General features: G+C 52.5%; 8 protein-coding genes across 8 annotated transcripts; 5 read left to right on the forward strand and 3 right to left on the reverse strand.

Moving 5' to 3' along the window:
• The first annotated feature begins 1409 nt into the window (after positions 1 to 1409).
• Positions 1410 to 2883, forward strand: BO86DRAFT_41550 (putative 3-oxo-5-alpha-steroid 4-dehydrogenase). Its single transcript, XM_025674908.1, has 3 exons — positions 1410 to 1698; positions 1807 to 2305; positions 2369 to 2883. Exons 1-3 carry the CDS (start codon positions 1600 to 1602, stop codon positions 2767 to 2769), a joined length of 999 nt encoding a protein of 332 aa, XP_025529433.1. The 5' UTR covers positions 1410 to 1599; the 3' UTR covers positions 2770 to 2883.
• On the reverse strand, positions 2789 to 3989 carry BO86DRAFT_41524 (uncharacterized protein). Its single transcript, XM_025674891.1, has 3 exons — positions 3852 to 3989; positions 3502 to 3779; positions 2789 to 3422 (listed from the first exon to the last, which is right to left on the reverse strand). Exons 2-3 carry the CDS (start codon positions 3601 to 3603, stop codon positions 2808 to 2810), a joined length of 717 nt encoding a protein of 238 aa, XP_025529434.1. The 5' UTR covers positions 3604 to 3779; positions 3852 to 3989; the 3' UTR covers positions 2789 to 2807.
• Positions 3990 to 4479: 490 nt separating this feature from the next.
• Positions 4480 to 6029, forward strand: BO86DRAFT_387804 (peptidylprolyl isomerase). Its single transcript, XM_025671684.1, has 3 exons — positions 4480 to 4990; positions 5243 to 5345; positions 5431 to 6029. The coding sequence occupies exons 1-3, from the start codon at positions 4868 to 4870 to the stop codon at positions 5583 to 5585; spliced, it is 381 nt and encodes a 126-aa protein (XP_025529435.1). The 5' UTR covers positions 4480 to 4867; the 3' UTR covers positions 5586 to 6029.
• Positions 5740 to 7337, reverse strand: BO86DRAFT_387805 (UDP-galactose transporter HUT1). Its single transcript, XM_025671685.1, has 2 exons — positions 6911 to 7337; positions 5740 to 6852 (listed from the first exon to the last, which is right to left on the reverse strand). The coding sequence occupies exons 1-2, from the start codon at positions 7120 to 7122 to the stop codon at positions 5775 to 5777; spliced, it is 1290 nt and encodes a 429-aa protein (XP_025529436.1). The 5' UTR covers positions 7123 to 7337; the 3' UTR covers positions 5740 to 5774.
• Positions 7338 to 7493: 156 nt separating this feature from the next.
• On the forward strand, positions 7494 to 8466 carry BO86DRAFT_358702 (uncharacterized protein; the record flags this gene model as incomplete). The annotated part of the gene is made up of 2 exons (XM_025669752.1): positions 7494 to 8202; positions 8257 to 8466. Exons 1-2 carry the CDS (start codon positions 7717 to 7719, stop codon positions 8464 to 8466), a joined length of 696 nt encoding a protein of 231 aa, XP_025529437.1. The 5' UTR covers positions 7494 to 7716.
• Positions 8467 to 8601: 135 nt separating this feature from the next.
• Positions 8602 to 13445, reverse strand: BO86DRAFT_335279 (putative transcription factor SipA3). Its single transcript, XM_025668875.1, has 6 exons — positions 13238 to 13445; positions 12789 to 13152; positions 10265 to 12734; positions 10131 to 10217; positions 9858 to 10079; positions 8602 to 9805 (listed from the first exon to the last, which is right to left on the reverse strand). The coding sequence occupies exons 1-6, from the start codon at positions 13291 to 13293 to the stop codon at positions 8829 to 8831; spliced, it is 4176 nt and encodes a 1391-aa protein (XP_025529438.1). The 5' UTR covers positions 13294 to 13445; the 3' UTR covers positions 8602 to 8828.
• Positions 13446 to 13659: 214 nt separating this feature from the next.
• BO86DRAFT_335280 (Krr1-domain-containing protein) lies at positions 13660 to 15834 on the forward strand. The gene is made up of 2 exons (XM_025668876.1): positions 13660 to 13900; positions 13961 to 15834. The coding sequence occupies exons 1-2, from the start codon at positions 13732 to 13734 to the stop codon at positions 15601 to 15603; spliced, it is 1812 nt and encodes a 603-aa protein (XP_025529439.1). The 5' UTR covers positions 13660 to 13731; the 3' UTR covers positions 15604 to 15834.
• A 1379-nt stretch (positions 15835 to 17213) lies between these two features.
• On the forward strand, positions 17214 to 19264 carry BO86DRAFT_358711 (putative mitochondrial ADP,ATP carrier protein (Ant)). Its single transcript, XM_025669753.1, has 4 exons — positions 17214 to 17760; positions 17954 to 17975; positions 18100 to 18422; positions 18484 to 19264. Exons 1-4 carry the CDS (start codon positions 17710 to 17712, stop codon positions 19045 to 19047), a joined length of 960 nt encoding a protein of 319 aa, XP_025529440.1. The 5' UTR covers positions 17214 to 17709; the 3' UTR covers positions 19048 to 19264.
• Positions 19265 to 19306: the final 42 nt, after the last annotated feature.

The raw sequence follows: 19306 nt of genomic DNA on the forward strand, positions 1-19306 counted from the left end.
TTTCTTAATTTTTCCTTTTTTTTTTCCTTTTATTCTTCCCTTTTATTCGACCTTGTCTGGCATTTTTGGCGGTTAGTATCCATTTTTTCCCTTTTTCTCTTTTTCTTTCCTTTTCTTTTCTTTTTTTCCATTTTTTAGCCTTGTCTGGGAGGGTCGGCGTTGCAGCGACTGAAACTCGGGCAAGCTCTGGAACGGAGGGTGGGAATGAGTGACGGATTGTGGCAGTTCCCTGGAAGCTGGCGTAGGCTATCAGGCTAGCCATCCGCTTGCCCCCCTGGGCTCCTCCAATGATTGACAGTGAGTAGCCCGCCGGTTGCCGCATGCGGATTAGAAGGTTTCGTCCTTCAGCGATCTTCTCCTCCTGGCAAGACCAGTCATTGTCCCTCTTTCTTCCGGCTTATCGCCCCGCTCATCTCACCCACTCTCACTGACGGCCTGAACTTGCTTTTCTCTTGTTTTCCAGTTTATTATTCTTTCTTTCTTTCTTTCTTTCTTTCTTTCTTTCTTTCTTTCTTTCTTTCTTTCTTTCGGTCCTTTCACTGGGCGGGATGACTCGCTTGGTCTTGTATAGATAGATGATCATTAGTCTGAACCCCATCCATGGAATTCGGATTTGCTTGTGCAGGAGCAAGAGAGAAGATACACAAAAAAGGAAAAAAAGGAAAAAAAGAAAAAAGGGTGTGAGAGCCACTAAAGCACCCAAGACATCAAAGATAGAGGAGGGGGGGCTCTCTTTACCCCTCCGTCAACAGCCGGCATCTGACGATCCGGAATGCTAGCAAAAAGAGCAGGACCCTTATTGATCGAGGTGAGGTCTGGTGGTGCAACGGTGGTGAATGGCGGATAGAGAGCATAGGAGAGAAGATCTTCCAGTTTGTTGTTGACACTCCCTATCTCGTCCCCGTATCCTGTAACATCCTTACCGAACCGACAATGTGGGCGGCATGTTTCATCCTCCGTACAGTCCGGAGGACAATCCTCGTAACTAAGGAGGCCGCTTTCTTCAACCCTTCATGCTCTCGGCCTCACTCACCTCCCTCATCTCCTCCCTCTTCACCTTTGACATCACGAGACCCTTACTGGATCAACCAAACGCCGAAATCCCTTCAGGTCCGACGGGTTTGCTTGTTTATAATTTACGACTGCTCATCTCACTCACCCCTTGACTGTGGAGTCTCGGTGTTTTTGTTCTCCACACTCGAGCTTTTGATTGTATAGCATCATCATGACAGGAACATTCGACTGCGTAAAGTACTGTGGTACCAGAGTGGTAAACCCGGTAACAAGCATTAATACCAGAGCCTCCCCCCGCGTCCCCGTCCCCGATTCTCCCCCAAGTCAGTCCCGTTTCCTCGTATAGTAAGTCAATAACTTGGAACCAAGACTGAAACCAAAACACACCACTGCACCAGCCAGATCGGCTCTAGACTGGACTCGAACCCTGTTTGTTATTGTTTATCGACCTTCTCTGATTCTTGTTCTTATTCCTGCCGGCCGAACTTCTTCTTCTTACTCCGTACTCCCCACCCACAGTCAATCTTCCTGCTCCGCGTCAGTGGCGGACACGCACCAGATACAACTACATAGTAACCGGTCGCAATGGACGTGCTCGCCGGTCTGGTGGATGCAGCGCTTGCCTCCACGCACATGGACGCTATCGATGCCCTTCGAATCTTCTTCATCCTCGCATCTTGTACGGTACGATCAGCCGAAGCATCCGAGAAGCCGATGCAGACAACTGTCGGAGACGATGCTGCACGCCCTGGACACGGTCCGTTGAGAATGAACTAAATTGAGAGACCTTAGATTCTGTCGGTCAGCGTGTTGCCGGACTCGTTGCACTCGCGCTTCGTTGTTTATGGCGCTCGTGCAACATCAACCGACTCGAAGCCCCCCTCTGCCCCAGCGTCCACAACCTCTGCCTCCTCCTCCTCTTCACCCTCGTCATCCCCAGCTACACGCATCCTCGACTACCTTGCCTCCCTGAGAGTCCCTCACAGCTACTTCACGCAATTCTATGTCGCTTCCGTGGCAGCCTCGGTCTTTTGGGGCGTGCAGCTCCTTTGCCGTGGCGCTGCGTTCCAGGCCTTCGCAACGAGGGTCAGCCCAGATCACCTGCAGAGGTCCATGACGATAAACCAAATCTTGCTGTGTTGGGTGTGCATGCTTCTCCAGGGGGTAAGGCGGTTATATGAGTGCTTCGTGTTCTCGAGGCCATCCGCGTCTCGAATGTGGTTCATTCACTGGCTTGTAGGCCTTGCTTTCTACCTGGGCATGTCCGTTGCGGTCTGGGCTGAAGGAGCAGGTACAGCAACCTCGCCACGCATGGCGCAACACAAGAGAGAAAGTCCCATTGATCATGCCACAGGCACGCTTCTGGCCCGCCCAATTGTCCTCGATGATGTGAAGGTCACCATAGCCCCTTCACTCCGCACCTTCATCTTCCTTCCGATTTTCCTGCTCGCATCAGGTCTCCAGCACGATGCTCACCACTATCTCTTCTCCCTAGAGAAGTATACCCTGCCGACTCACCCTCTATTCCACAGGCTTGTATGCCCGCACTATATGGCCGAGTGTGTCATCTACTTGTCCCTGGCATTCTTAGCCGCTCCGGAGGGGGAAACCATCAATAAGACGATTCTGGCGGCTCTGGCCTTTGTGGCCATCAACCTTGGCCTGACGACGGCCAACACCCGACGATGGTATATCCAGAAATTCGGCGGAAGTTCAATGCAAGGGAAGTGGAATATGATTCCGGGCGTATACTGATTCTAGGTTAAACGTCTGAGGTTCTCTGCAAACCCGGACTATCGTCTACTCAAGAATTTCATTGTGCTTCCCAGCTTCGCGACCTTGAGCACGTCACGATAAGTTAGACTGATCCTGGTTCCCCTTCGAGACCAGCCACATTCGTACCGTTCGGGCTCCCTCAGCAAGTCCCAATTGCAGATGGAGTCGGCACTGAGTTGCTCGTCCCTGTCGGTTTCCGCAATCCCATGCAGGAAGTCCGTGTAGATGTTGTCCGTGGTGACCAGCAGACTACGTCGCTCCTGCAGAATGCGATATCTTGGTTGGCGGTCCAGGCCGTCTTTTGTGTCGGCCGTGGGCTTGTCATACAGATCCAGCACAATCGGCGCGCCGAGGCTCACCGTAGCCACGAGCGGGTAATATGCCGCGCCGTCTTCATGCGGCATAATCCCTTGTCCGGGACAGTATTCGTTCACCAGGACATGGTTCGGGGTGCCGTGCGGGGCATCTCGGAAGATGTCGAGGGCATCGAACCGCGGGCTTACTATGGGCGAGACGAGCCAGGAGGGAAGCGGAGAGGCGACGAGCGTGTTGGTCTTGGTCAGAGCAGATGGCCAGGTCTGAAGGCGACGATGTGCGAGATGCGTCCAGCGCGGGAGGGGAGCGGTAATGATCTAAAGAAAATCGTAAATCATAACACGTAGCATATGAATTAGGTAAGGACTAAATATGTAACTATATTCAGGGACAAACCTTCTGAAGCAAAAAGGCTTCCTCCACCTCTGAGATGAAGTCCGCAATGTAGAATGCATCCGATGGCAATCGCTTGATGCGGGCCCTTTCGAGCTCCCCCATCTGGTTCAGGTACCGAGCACGCCCACCTGACACTTTGCCTTCTGTTTCAGGGACTCGACAACTTGCGGACACGGCTGTCACTGCATGAGAGCGATCGCATGTACGAGTACGAGTACGAAAAGCTCAATGCAGACAGAGAGTCGACGTATCCGAACAGAAACGTCCGACCTCCTAACCTAGTGCAGTGATTGGTTAGAATCCTCTTCTCTTCTGGGACTGACTCCTAAATCTACTCCTGGCACACTCGCCTTGTTGCTACTTTTAGCTTGCGGATGGAGGGGGGAACCGGAAACCCGAGAGCGGAGAGCAGAGTGGACTTCTTGAAAATAGAATAGATATGGAAGGCTGCAGGCTGCAGTGCAGCTTGGGTCTCTTTGTCTCGGGTCTCAGAGATAATGACTCTTACGGGTACTCTTCCCCTGGGGTCAGGTGATTCGATAGATGAGGCTGTGTGGCGGGTGGCACACGATGTCTTATTGACAATGGCTGACTCGATCTGCCAGTGGTGAACTGGACTCTCCAGGGAGGATGATGACATCATGATTTCTAACTTCGGTAGTATAGACACCTGCTGCAGAAGCTAAATCGAGCTTCTGGGTCTGCATTATCGTGTCAAGTTACTACTGGCCGGATGTTAATTGATCCAAGCTTGCATACCTACCTACTTGGCCGGATATACTGGTCCGGTTCTTCTGTGGTTCATGGGAACAAAGTAATGTCGTATGGGATATAGCCCTATCACATATTTCTGCATGTGGTCAGCTGTTTGGTGTCAGTCACGGCTCCTGGAATCTAAATAGTCGATTGTCTTTCGTGGTATATAGTAGAAGTGGATGGTGAATAGTCTTCTAGGGAAACATTTACATACTACGAATATATACCCGCCGACTCTCGAATCCGATCCCGAACAAGCACGGAAATCGAACCGAACAACAACACCATATGCAACCTGTACACATTACAAGATGCCCAATAGTCGATCAACCACTATCCCCAAGAGCCTCGGTCAAAATAGGTAGTCTACAGTATACACCCAGAAAACCTCTCGTCCATCAACCTCAACCTCCATATACCATACATACAGTAACATACCCCAAACCTCAGGCATCCAAACCCCCACATACTCACCTTGCTTCCCCACCACCACCACCTCAACTTCCAACGTTCCCATAAAAACAACCACAAACAACCTGCCTCATCCCCCCTCCACATCACCCCATCATACACCTCACTCACCACTTCCCCTCCCATAAACACCACCACCATGGGTAAAAACAAAGGCAGCAGCGGGGGCGGCGACAAGAAGGGCAAAGACAGCGGCGGCAGCGGCGGCGGCGACAAGAAAGGCCTCAAGCCGGCGACGGCCATCAACGTGCGGCATATTCTTGTACGTATTGACTCTTTATCCGTCCGTTTGTAGCTCTTATCGGGGCAAAAAAAGGGGGTAGTAGGGTAGTAGCCATTACCCACACCCTACATCCCACACCCCGCACCCTATCTTGCTAGTTGGATATGTGCACACAAGGAAGAAGGAATAGGCTCTTAATACCTCAGCGTCCTGGTCTTTTCCCTTGAGAGAGATATATGCGATATACCACCCACCCCAGCTTACTCACTGACCCCGATCATCCCGAAACAGTGCGAGAAACACTCCAAGAAAGAAGAAGCCCTAGAGAAACTCCGCAACGGGGCCAAGTTCGACGAGGTCGCCAGGGAGATGTCGGAGGATAAGGCGCGGCAGGGTATGTTTTTTTTTTTTTTTTTTTTTTTTTTTTTTCGCCCTTCTGAATGGATCCTGTTTGTATTGACAATCGCCAACCCACAAAGGCGGATCCCTGGGATGGAAGGTCCGCGGCAGCTTGAATGGGGACTTTGAGAAGGCGGCGTATGAGCTGGAGCCTAGTACGACGGCGAATCCGAAGTATGTGGAGGTGAAGACGGGGTTCGGGTATCATATTATTATGGTTGAGGGGCGGAAGTAGATTTCTTGTGGTTGGGTTGAGTTGAAGAAGATTTACTTGGTAATCAGAGGGGTGAGAGGGTGGGTGCCATTGCGGTGATGGCAGGCGGAGTGATGATTGGAAGCATAGGTCTATGGAGATGATGATTTCTAAACTTAATATATACAATGATGGGATGGGAACTTTGATGGCGCAGGTGAACACCCCTGACTACTCCTTCTTTGCGGCCGCAGCGGCGGCTCTCGCCTTCTCCTTGGCCTTCTTCTCCTGTCGCTGCACAACCGCCTCTGCGCCGACGCCGCCGAACACCAACAGCACCCCCAGCCACTGGCCCGCCGACAGTGAGTGTCCGAACCAGAACACGCTCAGCAGCATCGTCAGCATCTTGCGCGTCACCGTCACCGTCACCAGCAGCAGCGACGAGAACCGCGAGAGCGTGTAGAAGATGAACAGCTGCCCGACCGCCCCGCACGCCGCGAACCCGAGCACGTTCTTCAGCGCCTCCGGATGGCGCGACAGGAACCCGATCGCGGCCGTCAGCTCCGTCTCCGTGGACGGCGGGATCGGGAACGGCAGGAGGTTGTGCAGGAGGCCCGTCGCCGACAGGTGGGGCATCACTAGCAGGTAGCTGCTGGTCAGGAGCGTCGAGAGCACGTTCTGCGCGACCATCATCTGCGGGCCCGTGAACCGTGTGTAGGTCTGCGGCGAGGTGAAGACGTGGTCCTGGGTGGTGTTGGTGAGGCCGTCCAGCAGCAGGTTGATCGACAGCAAGAAAATCCCCCACGCGCTGGAGCCGGACTGGCCCTTGGCCGCAGAGGCGGCCACCTTCTTGCTCGTGCCCGGGTGGTGCAGCGTGAAGGTCGCGACGCCGAGCGTGACCAGCAGGACCACGCCGTACTTGTAGAGCGGGTAGCGCTTGCGGAAGATGGTCAGGTGGAGGAACATGACCGGGAGCAGTTTGCAGGACTTGGCGAGGATGAAGGTGAGGTAGTCAATGTGCGCGAGACTGGCATACCCGAAGGGGGATGCGAGCGACGAGGAGATGCTGACCAGGAGCAGGGGGAAGAGGATCTTTCGCGTGGGGAAGATGGAGGGGACCTTTTGTCCGGACGGAGTCGAGAAGAAGAGGTACAGGAAACCGGTGATGGCTGCAAAGGTGGATTGGATCGTGTTCAGGACAATCGAGTAGGTGAAGCGCTCGGTGGGCGGTTCCGGTAACTCAGCGCTCGGAGGTTGAACCGGATAGGAGACGGTGGTGATGGCTTCTTGGAGGACGCCCCATGACAGACTTGTGCGCAGCAGTCAGCTTTGGTTTTCCCTCTATACGGATCATCAAAGGCACATACAAAGAAGCATAGATTCCCAAAACGCAGATGGCAAGCTGCATCAGGCCAGGGGTATCTTGCGTCGCATCCTTCGCTCCAGAGACATGATTAGTTGCGACAGCACCTCCATTCTGCTGTTCGAGTGCCTGCGCACTCGATTCATTCGGTGGCACATGCATGAGTTGGGAAGAAGTGGCCCGTTGTAAGGGAGCTGTTTGTTTTTGACGTGCCATTGGCAAAAGGAGGCGCGCGTAGTTGGTCGCTGGTGAACCAATGCGATCAACGAGACGTGTGGAAGGACTGTGACAATAGGACCAGCAAAGTATTGAATTCAAAAATGATAGTCTCCACCCAAGTCGCATAAATCCACAGAGACAAGGACAACTTAGAGAGTGACTCGAAAAGCAAGGGAAAAAGCAAGTGAATGGGGTATCGAGATAACTTTATAAGTGTATGTTTCAGATGATGCCATGTGTTCTGTTCTTTCCTGCAGCTTCTCCCCGTCCGTTCCCAAAAACGCGCCGCGGAACTTCGGCGCGAAACTCATCGCCCTTTTTTCCGCCCCGCCCGAGTCCTTCTCCAACTTTTTAGTCCGATATTCCACTGGGAGTTTCTGCGTGCCAATTTGACCCAGGTACAGATTGAGCCTGGAAGCAATTGTCGCGCAAGCTTTACAATTGATCCTAACCATCCAACCGACCCAATTTCACCACACGTACAGTCCCACACAAACTTCCCTCCGACAATCACCTCATCACCTTTCACCTTGCGATCTCTACACTCTCCATCTTCAACCGCGCGCAACCAAGCACGACATACATCCAACCATGACCTCAACCACCAGCCCCTCCGCCCTAACAACCCTCATCACCTCCACATCACCAACAACATCACCATCACCATCGTCCTCAAACCCCACCACAACCACACCCCCAAGTCCCAACCTCAACCTCAACCCCAACCTCAACCCCAAAACCTCCGCCCTCACCCTGCAAGTCCTCCACAACCTCCAACACCAACACCTCTGGACCTCGCTCCAAGTCCACGAACTTCCTTCCACTGTCCCTGCTGCCGCCGCCGCATCCACCGAATCCGATTCACCCAACCAGATCAACCTCATCTCCGGAATCCCACCGCATCGGCTCTACACCCACCCGGACGAACAATTTTACCTCCTCGAGCGCGGGCTCCGCGAGGAGGACCTCGAGCTCGAACGCATGTTCGTCCTCCCCACCGTGCAGGGCCACACGTGGAGTCTCCGGCGGTTGGCCGGGGTGTTTGATGCGCTTCCGGGGCTAGAGGATTCTGGGGATGTGGGGGAGGAGGAGGATGATGAGGGAGAGGGAGAGGGAGAGGGAGAGGGAGAGGGAGAGGGAGAGGATGATGATAGAACCAACAGCAGCAGCAAGGCGGACAAGTTGAAGGAGTATTACGCGTATCGAAAACAGGCCCGTGTCACGAGGGAGTGGGGTGGGAAGAGGATGCTTCTCGCCATGGTGGATAGGCAGATGGGTGGGGATAGTACGGTGGTCTACTATGTTGTGCAGGATGGCGCGGTGAAGCCGAGACAGAATTGAGACCCGTTCTCTCTGCTGGACAGTGGGAGAAGAGGGGACCCATGCATGGGTTTTCGGGGCCAAATTGGGTTTGCGGCTGGCTGGACAAACCAAGACAGGAGAAAGAACAGGGAGCGGCTTACCACCGTTTTTTTTGCACAGCAGAGAGTCTCGTCCAATTTCATACTATTACAGCCCAGACCCGACCAAAGTTATATACATGCGCTGAGAACGGCAACAAAGATACAACCGTGCTTCCTCTGGAGAGATACAATTGATATGAACAAAACAGATCGCTCTCGCATTGTCGGGTATTGTTTCAGCATGGGAAGAAAAATGAAAAACAGAATTGGTACCACGCAAGCAAGACCGGCCACGAATGTCTAGAGCTCATTGAAAGCATGGCCGTCTTCGATATATGACCGTTCGGCCTGGCAGCTGGAGCAGTACATGCCGTACCATTGCTTGACGTCGCCACTCAGGTTGGCGAACGCATTCGAGCTGGTTCGCTCACCCTCCAATTCGGCATCGTCAAGGTCATCATTCTGACCGAGGAGGATCCCGACCTGGCGACAGCGGCGCAGTTCCTGTCGAAGCCACCGCTCCCACTCATTCTGGATGACTTCTCGTTCGATGCTGTTCACCACTCGAAGAGCCACCAGGAGGTTGTGTCGGTAAGTAGCCAGCCGTTCACGGGTCTGTTGGATCCTGCGAGCTGCGCTCTTGGTCATGGAGTCCCTAAAACCAGCCGACCCTAAGGACAAGGCCGTCCCTGGCTCGCGCAAGGTCTGCTGATGGAACGTCGCGAAGCAATCACTGACGTTGCCGCTTCCGCGCCCCACGGTTATGTTCGCAATGGCCTCGTCGATATCCCTCATATAGATAGCCTTACTCATCACATTATCAGGACCAACTCCAATGCGGGCCATGAAGTTTCCAACACTCCTGTCATCCCACCATTCATGGACAGCCCGTGACGAATAGAACCCATTTATCAGCACGCTCGCCAATAGTAGGGACAAGATCATTGTGTTCGCATTGGTGGTCTTCCATACCCAGCGTAGAAAAGCGCCTGTCCACATAAGGAGGGATGACACGGCACTCTCCAGGAAGGATAAGGACGTCTCGAACAAGAGGTGAGCCATGTTTTTCTGGACGCGAGGCTTGTGTGATTCCAACTTCAAGTCCCCTGAAGGTGAGAACTGCGAGGCGAAATTCTGACGCCCGACATGGCCGAAGATCGTGATGGCCTTTTTCGTTCGACTATGTGCGCCTAGTCTGCGAACCTGGTCACCTACAAGGTCGAGGAGGTCTAACGCGTCCTGTTGCAAGTCACTGCTTGCACTCTTATCCACAATGCCTGAGATAGTTAGCGGTGCCCTAGATGTTCCCAGGAGTATACAGTAACTCACTCTGCAGGCCAAACGGTGACCATAGCCATTCCACTTTCGTGTAGATAGAGAGTTTGCTCTTGCCCTTTGCGACAAAGGTAATCACAACCTTGCTGACCAACCTGAAGGACCGCTTGAATGGGAGGTGCCAGGGAGTGCGTTTGTCCGTGATGACGTAACAAAGGTGGTCATTGAGAACATCAATCATTTGGTAATCTGAGATGGTTTGGCTATGCTTGGCCCCTACTGATTGTTAGACCAGGCGTAACCCGTCCAAGGGACCCAAATACTTACCCAGAATATCGGTGGTCTCAATTGAGTAGTTGAAGTCTCGCCTTAGATGGCTGGACTCGTGTCTGGTCCAGGGCCCTTGTTTGATACCTGTGACGGTCTTAGCAAGCGCCGGACTGGACTCGGCTATGACTTACCCTGAGCATTTCGTTGATGCAGAAGAAGCTGCCACACAGCACTCTTATCCCCGAAGAGGATGTGGAATACTGCCTTAGGACTGATGTCGAACACCTTCTCTGCAGCCAAGTGAAGGTTCCCTTGGGGGACATACTGAACAGGCTGAGTTGGAAGTCGGAACCTCGGAATGTCCTTGCCGTTGCCGTGCTTTTTGTGCATGTTGAGGTCATTGTCAATGTAGATAGGTAGGCGAGAGTCCTTCTTAGAGCCTCCTGTCGGCGCATCGCTGAGGTCGTTCTTGTCGCCCCCAGCGCCCACGTCCTCCCAGCTATCCAAGCTTGGTGTCCGGGTCATGGCCTCTGTCTCCATTCTGATCAAAGTCTTGAAAATGGCTTCCAGCCCCAGAGGTTCGGCGGCCGCCATATTGTGAATAAGGAAGTTAAGTCGCCTCTGAAGGAGCCTGAGTGGCTCCAGGAAGGTCTTAATTGTTCCACGACCTGGTGTGTCGTCGCCAGGAAGAGGTATCAAATGTACAAACAAGAAGTCACAATCTCTACCAGTAGCAGCGGTGATCTCTTTAATGCTTTCCAGAGATATGCTTGTCGTCAGTACCAGACCGAAGTGGTGACTGTAGAAATAGATATTTTGGGTTGTAACATAAGCCCTCCCAGGGAAATCTTGCTGGTCGTTCGGGCTCCATGTGGCCCGGAACACCATAACCAAAGGCTCATCCTTCTTGATATCGGGGAAAAGCAGTCGGAATTGGGCATCATGAATTTTGAGTTGCGGAGGATAGAAGCTAGGGTAGTCATGCGACTCGCCCATGAGCGCTTGCTGTATTTTAGACGAGTCGCCGTCCAAACTCACCGTCGGTCTATGGCGCGACCCGGTCTTCTGTGGTTTGGGCGTGACAGATCCACTCGAAGTGTCGGCTTCTGCGATCAGAAATTGTTTGGAAGGATCTTTCGTTTGAGCTGATGGCTTGTCCGGATCCTGATCGGCCGGCAGTCCCAGTCGCTCAGGCTCGAACCTGTTCAAGAAGCCCCAATTGGAGCTACCCCACAAGTTCGCCATCATGCCGCTGGGCATTCCACCTGTCTTGTCGATTTGACCAAGTCCTATACCCCGTTCATTGCTCACGAACACAGCAGCCTTGCTCATACTGGTCGGAGCAGGAGGGTTGGCCAATGTCATCGGGGCAAGTGTTGTGGGAGAATCATTACCAAGAGTCGAGCTACGGGATCTAGTCCCATCGGGGTCGACGGGTAAAGTACTTCCAGAAGCAATAGCACTATGACTTGCGGTGATGAGACTAGCAATCCCGCCTGCGACTCCGGGGATAGATGTCGAGGACTGCACTGTATTATTATTCGATTTGCGGTGAAGATCCAGCTTCTGCATGAGACGTGAAGTGTGTTCGCGAGCAGGGCTGTCAGAGTCCAGTGTCGTCAACCTCCGGTAGCTGCTGAAGTCGCTACTGTTGCGAAGAGCAGACGGGTCCTTCTCTGGCAGTGAGAGCATCCCACTACGATCGGACGAGCCCTGCTCATCGCTTGTATGAGGGGTGAGAGAGTCGGCAGGATCAGCCGCGAATTCCGGCGCCGGGGGCTGAGAAATTGCAAAAGCAGGATCCTGAACGGTGACTTTGCCGGACACTGAGAGGTCGGTGCTCGAAGGATTTTCCAGAGCCTTGCGCTTAGCGGCCTCAAATGCAGCAATCCAATCCATCAGGTCTTTCTGCGTCTCAGCCTGGAGCATAATGGTGTTACTCTTCGTCTTGACCTCGAAACAGAACCTTCGGTCTTCTTGGAAAGCCGGTCGGATGCTGCAGAGTAGGACACCAATTCGTTCGCTCTCCTCAACACCACCGGTGCGAGTGCCCTGGACGAGACAGCCAAAGATACCGTGTTTCAGAAAAGACCAGCGCCTAACCCAGACAGTGCGTGTAGGTTTACCCGAGAGAGTTCGAAGATATAACCATCCTTGCTTCTCAGGTCTTGCCTCTTTCGACATGCTATTGATCGACAGAGGACGCGAGCCAAGATATGGGACTGTGGATACAGAGTAATCATCTAACTCCCGGGACGGTCTAGCTGCAATCTCCGCAGCCTCCTCGATCTGCTTTCTAGAAGCTAGAAGTTCCCGCTTGGCAGATTTCTCATTTCCATCCATTTCGTGCACCCAACCCTTGATGCGGTCCATTTCGTGAGCCCACTTTGCGAATGAGCTACCATTGTTGGTATGGAAGGTCTTCAGTTCTCGCCACTGATCAAAGGAGACGCGAACCAACAATCTGTCAAGCGCATTCCGCAGCTGAGGGGCTTGGATGGAGAAATCCATCGATGCTTTGAGATAGGCTTTGCGGGCTTCATGGAGCTGGAAGGCATCTTCCCTTAGCGCCGAGGGCTCTTTGGATTTGGACTGTGACGAATACCGGGCCAGCAAGTAGTCGTACTGTTTCTGTGTCTCGCCGAGCGTGCGCCGGTTCTCCTTGAGCGGGGTCAGAAACCGATCCTTAATTTAGGGGGGCCCCATATTTGTTACCTTGAAGTTCCGCAGGTCCTCCTGGATGAATGCCCTTATGGGTTCAGAGACGAAAGATTCCAACTTTTTGACAGTAGACACCAATCCATTCCACATGTCCTTTGAGCTGTCACCACATCTCCGCATCGACTGTAGAGTGTAATCATGGTCCAAGACGGCTTCGGAGACCAGTAAAGGATTCGTGGAGTAGGACAGGAAGACGCTAACGGCGCCTTCTATGGCCGCAAGTTCTGTGGCGAGCTTGGAGGTGGCTTTCGCATAGCCGTCAAGCCATCTCTCAAGGAATTCGATCTGGTCGGAGAAGTGAAGGGCGGCGGCACGGAACGTGGGGGAATCGAGTGCGGCCTCCTTTAAGCCGACCGGACTTGAATAGAAAGGAAGTGTTAGATGGTACACATCTTGGGGCATTGAAGTGCATTAGATTGAATGGCAGCGCGTCGGATACTCACACCACACTGACAAGCTTCCCAACCTGGGGTAATGGGATCTGCGGCTGAGTCGACATCTAGTGTATGTCACCAGCCATACACCGATGCGAGCAAGAATAACGTGGAGAATTGACAGAGGTTTTGTCCCAAGTCACCATGGGTATCAAATCAAGCAAGTAACATCCAAAGAATATGAGGAGAATAGCAGCAAGGGATAGGAGGGGGTTATGTCGCAGTGGAGGGGGAGGAGCTTAAGGAGATCGAGCGTCTCTGACCATCTAGGCGGATACAGGACCGCGCATGATTTAATTGGCTACGTCAGTGTCTTTGTTGCGCAGCCTGGTGAATCAGGCAGAACGGGGTCGATGGGGTCCAGTAGGGCGGTCAGAGTGGAGCCGTTTTTTTCTGCCGGCAACCGCCTTTTTTTTCCCCTGCGGCGGAGAAATCATTCAATCCTATTCTCAGAGCAAAATTCCAGGATTCAAGTCATTTGCACATTTTCTTCCTGAGACAAAATGGCGCCTCCATCTAAGAAGTCGCGCAGGTTGCTGGATGACAGCTCCAGCGACTCGGAAGATGAGACTGGTGGAGTTTCTATCAGCAACGAGGATGTCGTTTTCAAGATCAATGAGGATTACGCTCGTCGCTTTGAGCATAACAAGAAGAGAGAAGAGATGCAGCAACGTAAGGCCACTCCACCATCTCAATTTGTTCAACGATTTGGACTAACCTCTGGACCACTAGTGGAGTCAAAGCTAGGAAAGTCTTCGGTACTTGGCAAACGCCGTGATCGTGACGGGGAAGATGAGGATTCCGATGAAGAGTCGTCATCGGATGAAGAAGAGGACGATTTTGGAGAGCTGGCTACCGAGGCTGTGGATGCTGAAATCATGGACACTATCAAGGCGATCCGATCTAAAGACCCTCGCGTGTACGACCCGACTGCTAAGTTCTTCACTAAACTCGACGAGGAGCAACCACAGACCACCGAGAAGAAGGAGAAGCCAATGACCCTGCGCGATTATCATCGAGAGAACCTACTCAGCGGCGCCAACTTGGCCGACGAGGAAGACACGAGCAGTGCCCCTAAAACCTATGCCCAAGAGCAGGCCGACCTGAAGAGCGCCATCGTCAAGGAGATGCACGCTGCTGTTGGAGACGAGGATGCGTCCGAGAAGGACGAAGAAGATGACTTCCTTGTCGCTAAATCCAAGCCCGAGTCTTTCCCCGAAGCCAAGACTGATGCAAACCTGGACGTTGAGAATGCGGACAAGGATCCAGAGACGTTCTTGTCAAACTTCCTGTCAGCAAGGGCATGGATTCCGGCCGGCAGATCGGAACTGCAGCCATTTGAGTCCGACGATGAGGAAGAGGACGAGCGGGCGGAAGCATTCGAGGAGGCATACAATTTCCGCTTTGAGGATCCCAGCAAGTTGAATGCTACTCTTATGACGCATTCTCGTGACGCTACCAACCAGCAGTCTGTCCGCAGAGAGGAAAAGAGCATGAGAAAGAAGCGCAGAGATGCGGAGCGAGAGCAGAAAGAGCAGGAAAAGAAACAGCGTGAGATCGAAAAGAACCGACTTCGCAAGCTGAAGATGGAAGAACTGCAGGAGAAGGTTGAGAAGATCAAGGAAGTTGCCGGTATCCATGGAACTGAGATGACGGATGAAGATTGGGTCCGCTTCTTGGACGATGCTTGGGATGACAAGGATTGGGAGGCCGAAATGCAGAAACGGTTCGGCGAGGACTACTATGCCGAAACTGGCCCCGATGGCAAGAAGCACCCCAAGAAGCCCACATGGGACGATGACATCGATATCAAGGATCTCGTGCCAGACTTCGATGATGAGGAAGAGGAGCCCGTTGTGGCCGATTCGGACGTCGAAATGGCGGACGAGCAGGAGGGGGAGAAGAAGAAGAGCAAGGCACAGGAGAGGAGAGATCAAAAGCGCGAATCCCGCAAAGATCGCATGCGTATCGAGGAAGCCGTGGACCGCAATCTGGATCTCGATATCAGCTTGCTTCCTGGAGCTACCAAGAAGAACGCAACTGGATTCCGTTACCGCGAGACCTCGCCTCAAAGCTTTGGGCTTACTTCTCGGGATATTCTCATGGCTGACGACAACCAACTCAACCAGTTTGCTGGCCTGAAGAAACTTGCGTCATTCCGTGACCCGGAGAAGAAGTACAAGGACCAAAGGAAGTTGGGCAAGAAAGCCCGCCTTAGGCAATGGCGCAAGGACACCTTCGGTGATGAAGAAGGCCCCAAAATCTCCGATGAGGCTCCCAAGGCCCCTACGGCAGACCAGGAAGATGTGGGCAAGGTTGACATCCGCGATGGTGAGCCCAGGAAGAAGAAGAGAAAGAGGTCGAAGAAGCACTAAGTGCTTTAACCGATCTACAGTCTTGAGCATGTATGTCATTACAAGATCGTTGTCTTGTCTTGAATGGTTTCAGTTCAGAAAAGTTCTTAGCGATACATCCGTGTTTTGATAGATTTTAGATGCAAGATATACCTACTTCGTTGCATATGGCTGTAAACACTGGACAAGCTTCAAGGTGGTCTGTATGGTCTAGTTACCGTTTTACTCAGCTAGGGTTTCAACAAGGGATTGAATGCACAGTTGAAGATGCCTGCAAAGGAGTGTATGTATACGAGATCTCGAGCGCTTGGGACGATGAAGATTAAGCCCTTTAATGTACCTGGCTGAGTGTGTGATTAAACTTCTTTAGGTGAGTCCTGTACATCGACTTCCTAGCCTGGGCTAGGTTATCATCCCAACGCCGCAGACTCTCAGGCCCTGTGGGCCCCTGTGTGACGGCACAATCTGGTCCTCTGAAGTGTCCTGTAGAAGAGGCGAAAAAGTGGATCTCATCATGGCGACAGAGCAGAGGCTCTAGTATTCATTAATGTGGACCCAACTGGACATTGTTTTCTTCTTTTTTAAACTTCGTAGTTGAACCCGTGTCGTTTCTAGGCGCATGGGGAGGCAGCGATAAGCAACCCTACGGGGGACTATTTGATACGCGACGGATCCGGAAGGCTCTCCACAAACTTCTCTGAAATAAGGATGAAAAAGACGCACTATTAGTACGTATAACCTGAATAAGGACCAAACAGTTGACAATCTAGATACTCGATACCGATGTAAATCTGCCCCAGGTCTTAGAGGTTAGAACCTATTAGCACCTCCGCATTACCGAGTGAGAAGACTTCAAAAGGTTCTCATTATTCACTCCCGTGCCTCTGGCGGGCTGGCCCAACTTCTCCGAGCCTTAGTATCCTCCGGACGGAGCGAATGACGGGGGAAACGCGGGATGACAGCCGAAAGTCGGTGCACGCGCTTAAATGGAAAGTATACAAATCAGACCTCTACGTATAGATAATTAACGACGAAGCTGTAGGACCAAGGGGAGGTCAGATTTTTCTCCTTGGCCCGAGCTACAACAAGTTTTTTCCGGGAACCAGAATCCAGAGAAGGGAATTCGCCATCGGGTACGGATGCTCGGGAGGAGTTGGAGAAAGGGATATGCGTCTCGATTGTTGTTAGTTATGCGGCGGCGGCGGCTGCTACTGCTGCTACTGCTGCTGCTGCACGCGGACAAAAGTTGGTTCGGTGAAGACGGGCGGAATTGCTGACGAGGCACTAAGGCAGCAAATGACCGGTCTTCTTTGTTATTATTATGATGAGGAATATTGTTGTTTTGGGGGCGCCGAGGGTCCCGATATGGAATCTCCAACTGGGGCTATAGGCATTGACCTCCTACAGGACAAATTGCATGTCTTCATAAGATCATGTTTTTGGTAGTGGACAAGTCCAAATCCAACTGAGTACTGAATACGGAGTAGTTAGAATTTGATGAAATTAATTTGATACATGTCGAGTCGAGTACGGAGTACGTAGGGACGATTGCTTCTGCTCCATAAATAACTCAACCGTGAGAAATTTCCCTCTTTTCCCTCTTTTCCTTCTTTCCATATCAGCGGTCGGGACGGTTACTGGCGCGATCGGGAGATATCGGCTCTGGTTGCCTGGGCCAGCATTAGCGCCGGACCCAGTTTTTTTTTCACTTTTTCTGAATTTTTTTTCGCCTTGGTGGCCGGTAGACCCGCCGCCTCCTTTCCTCCCTCCCTCCCTTTTCTCCCTTTTCCCCTACAATGAGAAAACTCCCTACTCCGGACCGGCACCCAGATAGCCTGCTCAAAGTGGATTAGTGTGGCCGCTGTTCGCCGCCGCTGCCATTGCATTGACTGCACATTCAGGCCAGCGAAACAAATTTCCCTTTCTCCCTCCCCCCCCAAGAGAGTCCTAGCGCCTCCGCTCGCTTCTTCCCGCTTACAAGAGCCCTCCGTTCGCTATTTTTTCTCCCTTCCCTTCCCTTCTTCTTTCTTTTCTTTCCCCCATCCCCCCGTGAAGTGTCCTGTTTGTCTGGCACTATCTCTCTCCTCTCTTTTTTTTGTTTAGTTTTCGTTTCTCACAGCCGTAAAAATGGCCAACGGTGACGTTAACCAGGCCGACAAGTCGGTCTTCGGCATGCCCGTAAGTTGCTACCTATCCCTTCAACCGACAGTCGACCAGTTCTTTCGCATCACGCGCCATTGAATCTTCAACTCGAAACGGCATTGAGAGGCCCGAGATGGGCTTGGATAGTGTCAAATGAGTCGGGGGATCGAAATGCTGGTCGATCTGCTTCGTTGTCGATCGATTACAATGCTAATAAAAATTTTCACAGGGCTTCGTCGTCGACTTCATGAGTATGTGAAATCCTAGACTCCGTGGATCGATCGCCACCCAACGATCGATCTTCCATCCATCAATCAACGACACCACATTATCGACTGCTATCTATGGATCAATGATACTAACTACTGTTCACAGTGGGTGGTGTTTCCGCTGCTGTCTCCAAGACTGCTGCTGCCCCCATCGAGCGTATCAAGCTCCTCATCCAGAACCAGGATGAGATGCTCCGCGCTGGTCGTCTCGACCGCAAGTACAACGGTATCGCCGACTGCTTCCGTCGTACTGCTGCCGCTGAGGGTGTTGTCTCTCTCTGGAGAGGTAACACTGCCAACGTCATCCGTTACTTCCCTACCCAGGCCCTCAACTTCGCTTTCCGTGACACCTACAAGTCCATGTTCGCCTACAAGAAGGAGCGTGATGGATACGCCAAGTGGATGATGGGTAACCTTGCCTCCGGTGGTGTATGTATTCCCGATCTACGACAGCGTTTTGAGGACGGACCGTCGCTAACCAGATGAACAGGCTGCTGGTGCCACTTCCCTCCTCTTCGTTTACTCTCTGGATTACGCCCGTACCCGTCTCGCCAACGACGCCAAGTCTGCCAAGGGCAACGGTGAGCGTCAGTTCAACGGTCTCGTCGACGTCTACAAGAAGACCCTCGCTTCCGACGGTATTGCCGGTCTCTACCGTGGTTTCGGTCCCTCTGTTGCTGGTATTGTTGTCTACCGTGGTCTGTACTTCGGCATGTACGACTCCATCAAGCCCGTTGTTCTCGTTGGTCCTCTCGAGGGTAACTTCCTTGCTTCCTTCCTTCTCGGCTGGACTGTCACCACTGGTGCTGGTATCGCCTCTTACCCTCTTGACACCGTTCGTCGTCGTATGATGATGACCTCCGGTGAGGCCGTCAAGTACAAGTCCTCCGCCGATGCTTTCCGCCAGATTGTCGCCCGTGAGGGTGTCAAGTCCCTCTTCAAGGGTGCTGGTGCTAACATCCTCCGTGGTGTTGCTGGTGCTGGTGTCCTGTCCATCTACGACCAGGTTCAGCTCCTGCTCTTCGGAAAGAAGTACAAGGGTGGCTCTGGCTAAACGCATTGACTAAAATGGTCAAACCTGTTTGAGTCGGTGTGAATCCTTCTGGGGAAGGGGTTGGCCAGTCCTCTGGTGTAACTACCAGATGCTGGACGATACTGGGGAGGATAGAAATATGCCTCAAGAATGACACGTTTGTCTTGGGCATAAAGAAGTGTGTCATTTCCTCTTGTACCAGTTGTATTTTACTGCCTGCAAAGCTTTTCTTTTTCTTTCCAATATCTCCTCGTAGATTTGCCTCCGTAGTCTTTTGTCT

Source organism: Aspergillus japonicus (assembly GCF_003184785.1).
Source record: "Aspergillus japonicus CBS 114.51 unplaced genomic scaffold BO86scaffold_13, whole genome shotgun sequence".
NCBI lineage: Eukaryota > Fungi > Ascomycota > Eurotiomycetes > Eurotiales > Aspergillaceae > Aspergillus > Aspergillus japonicus.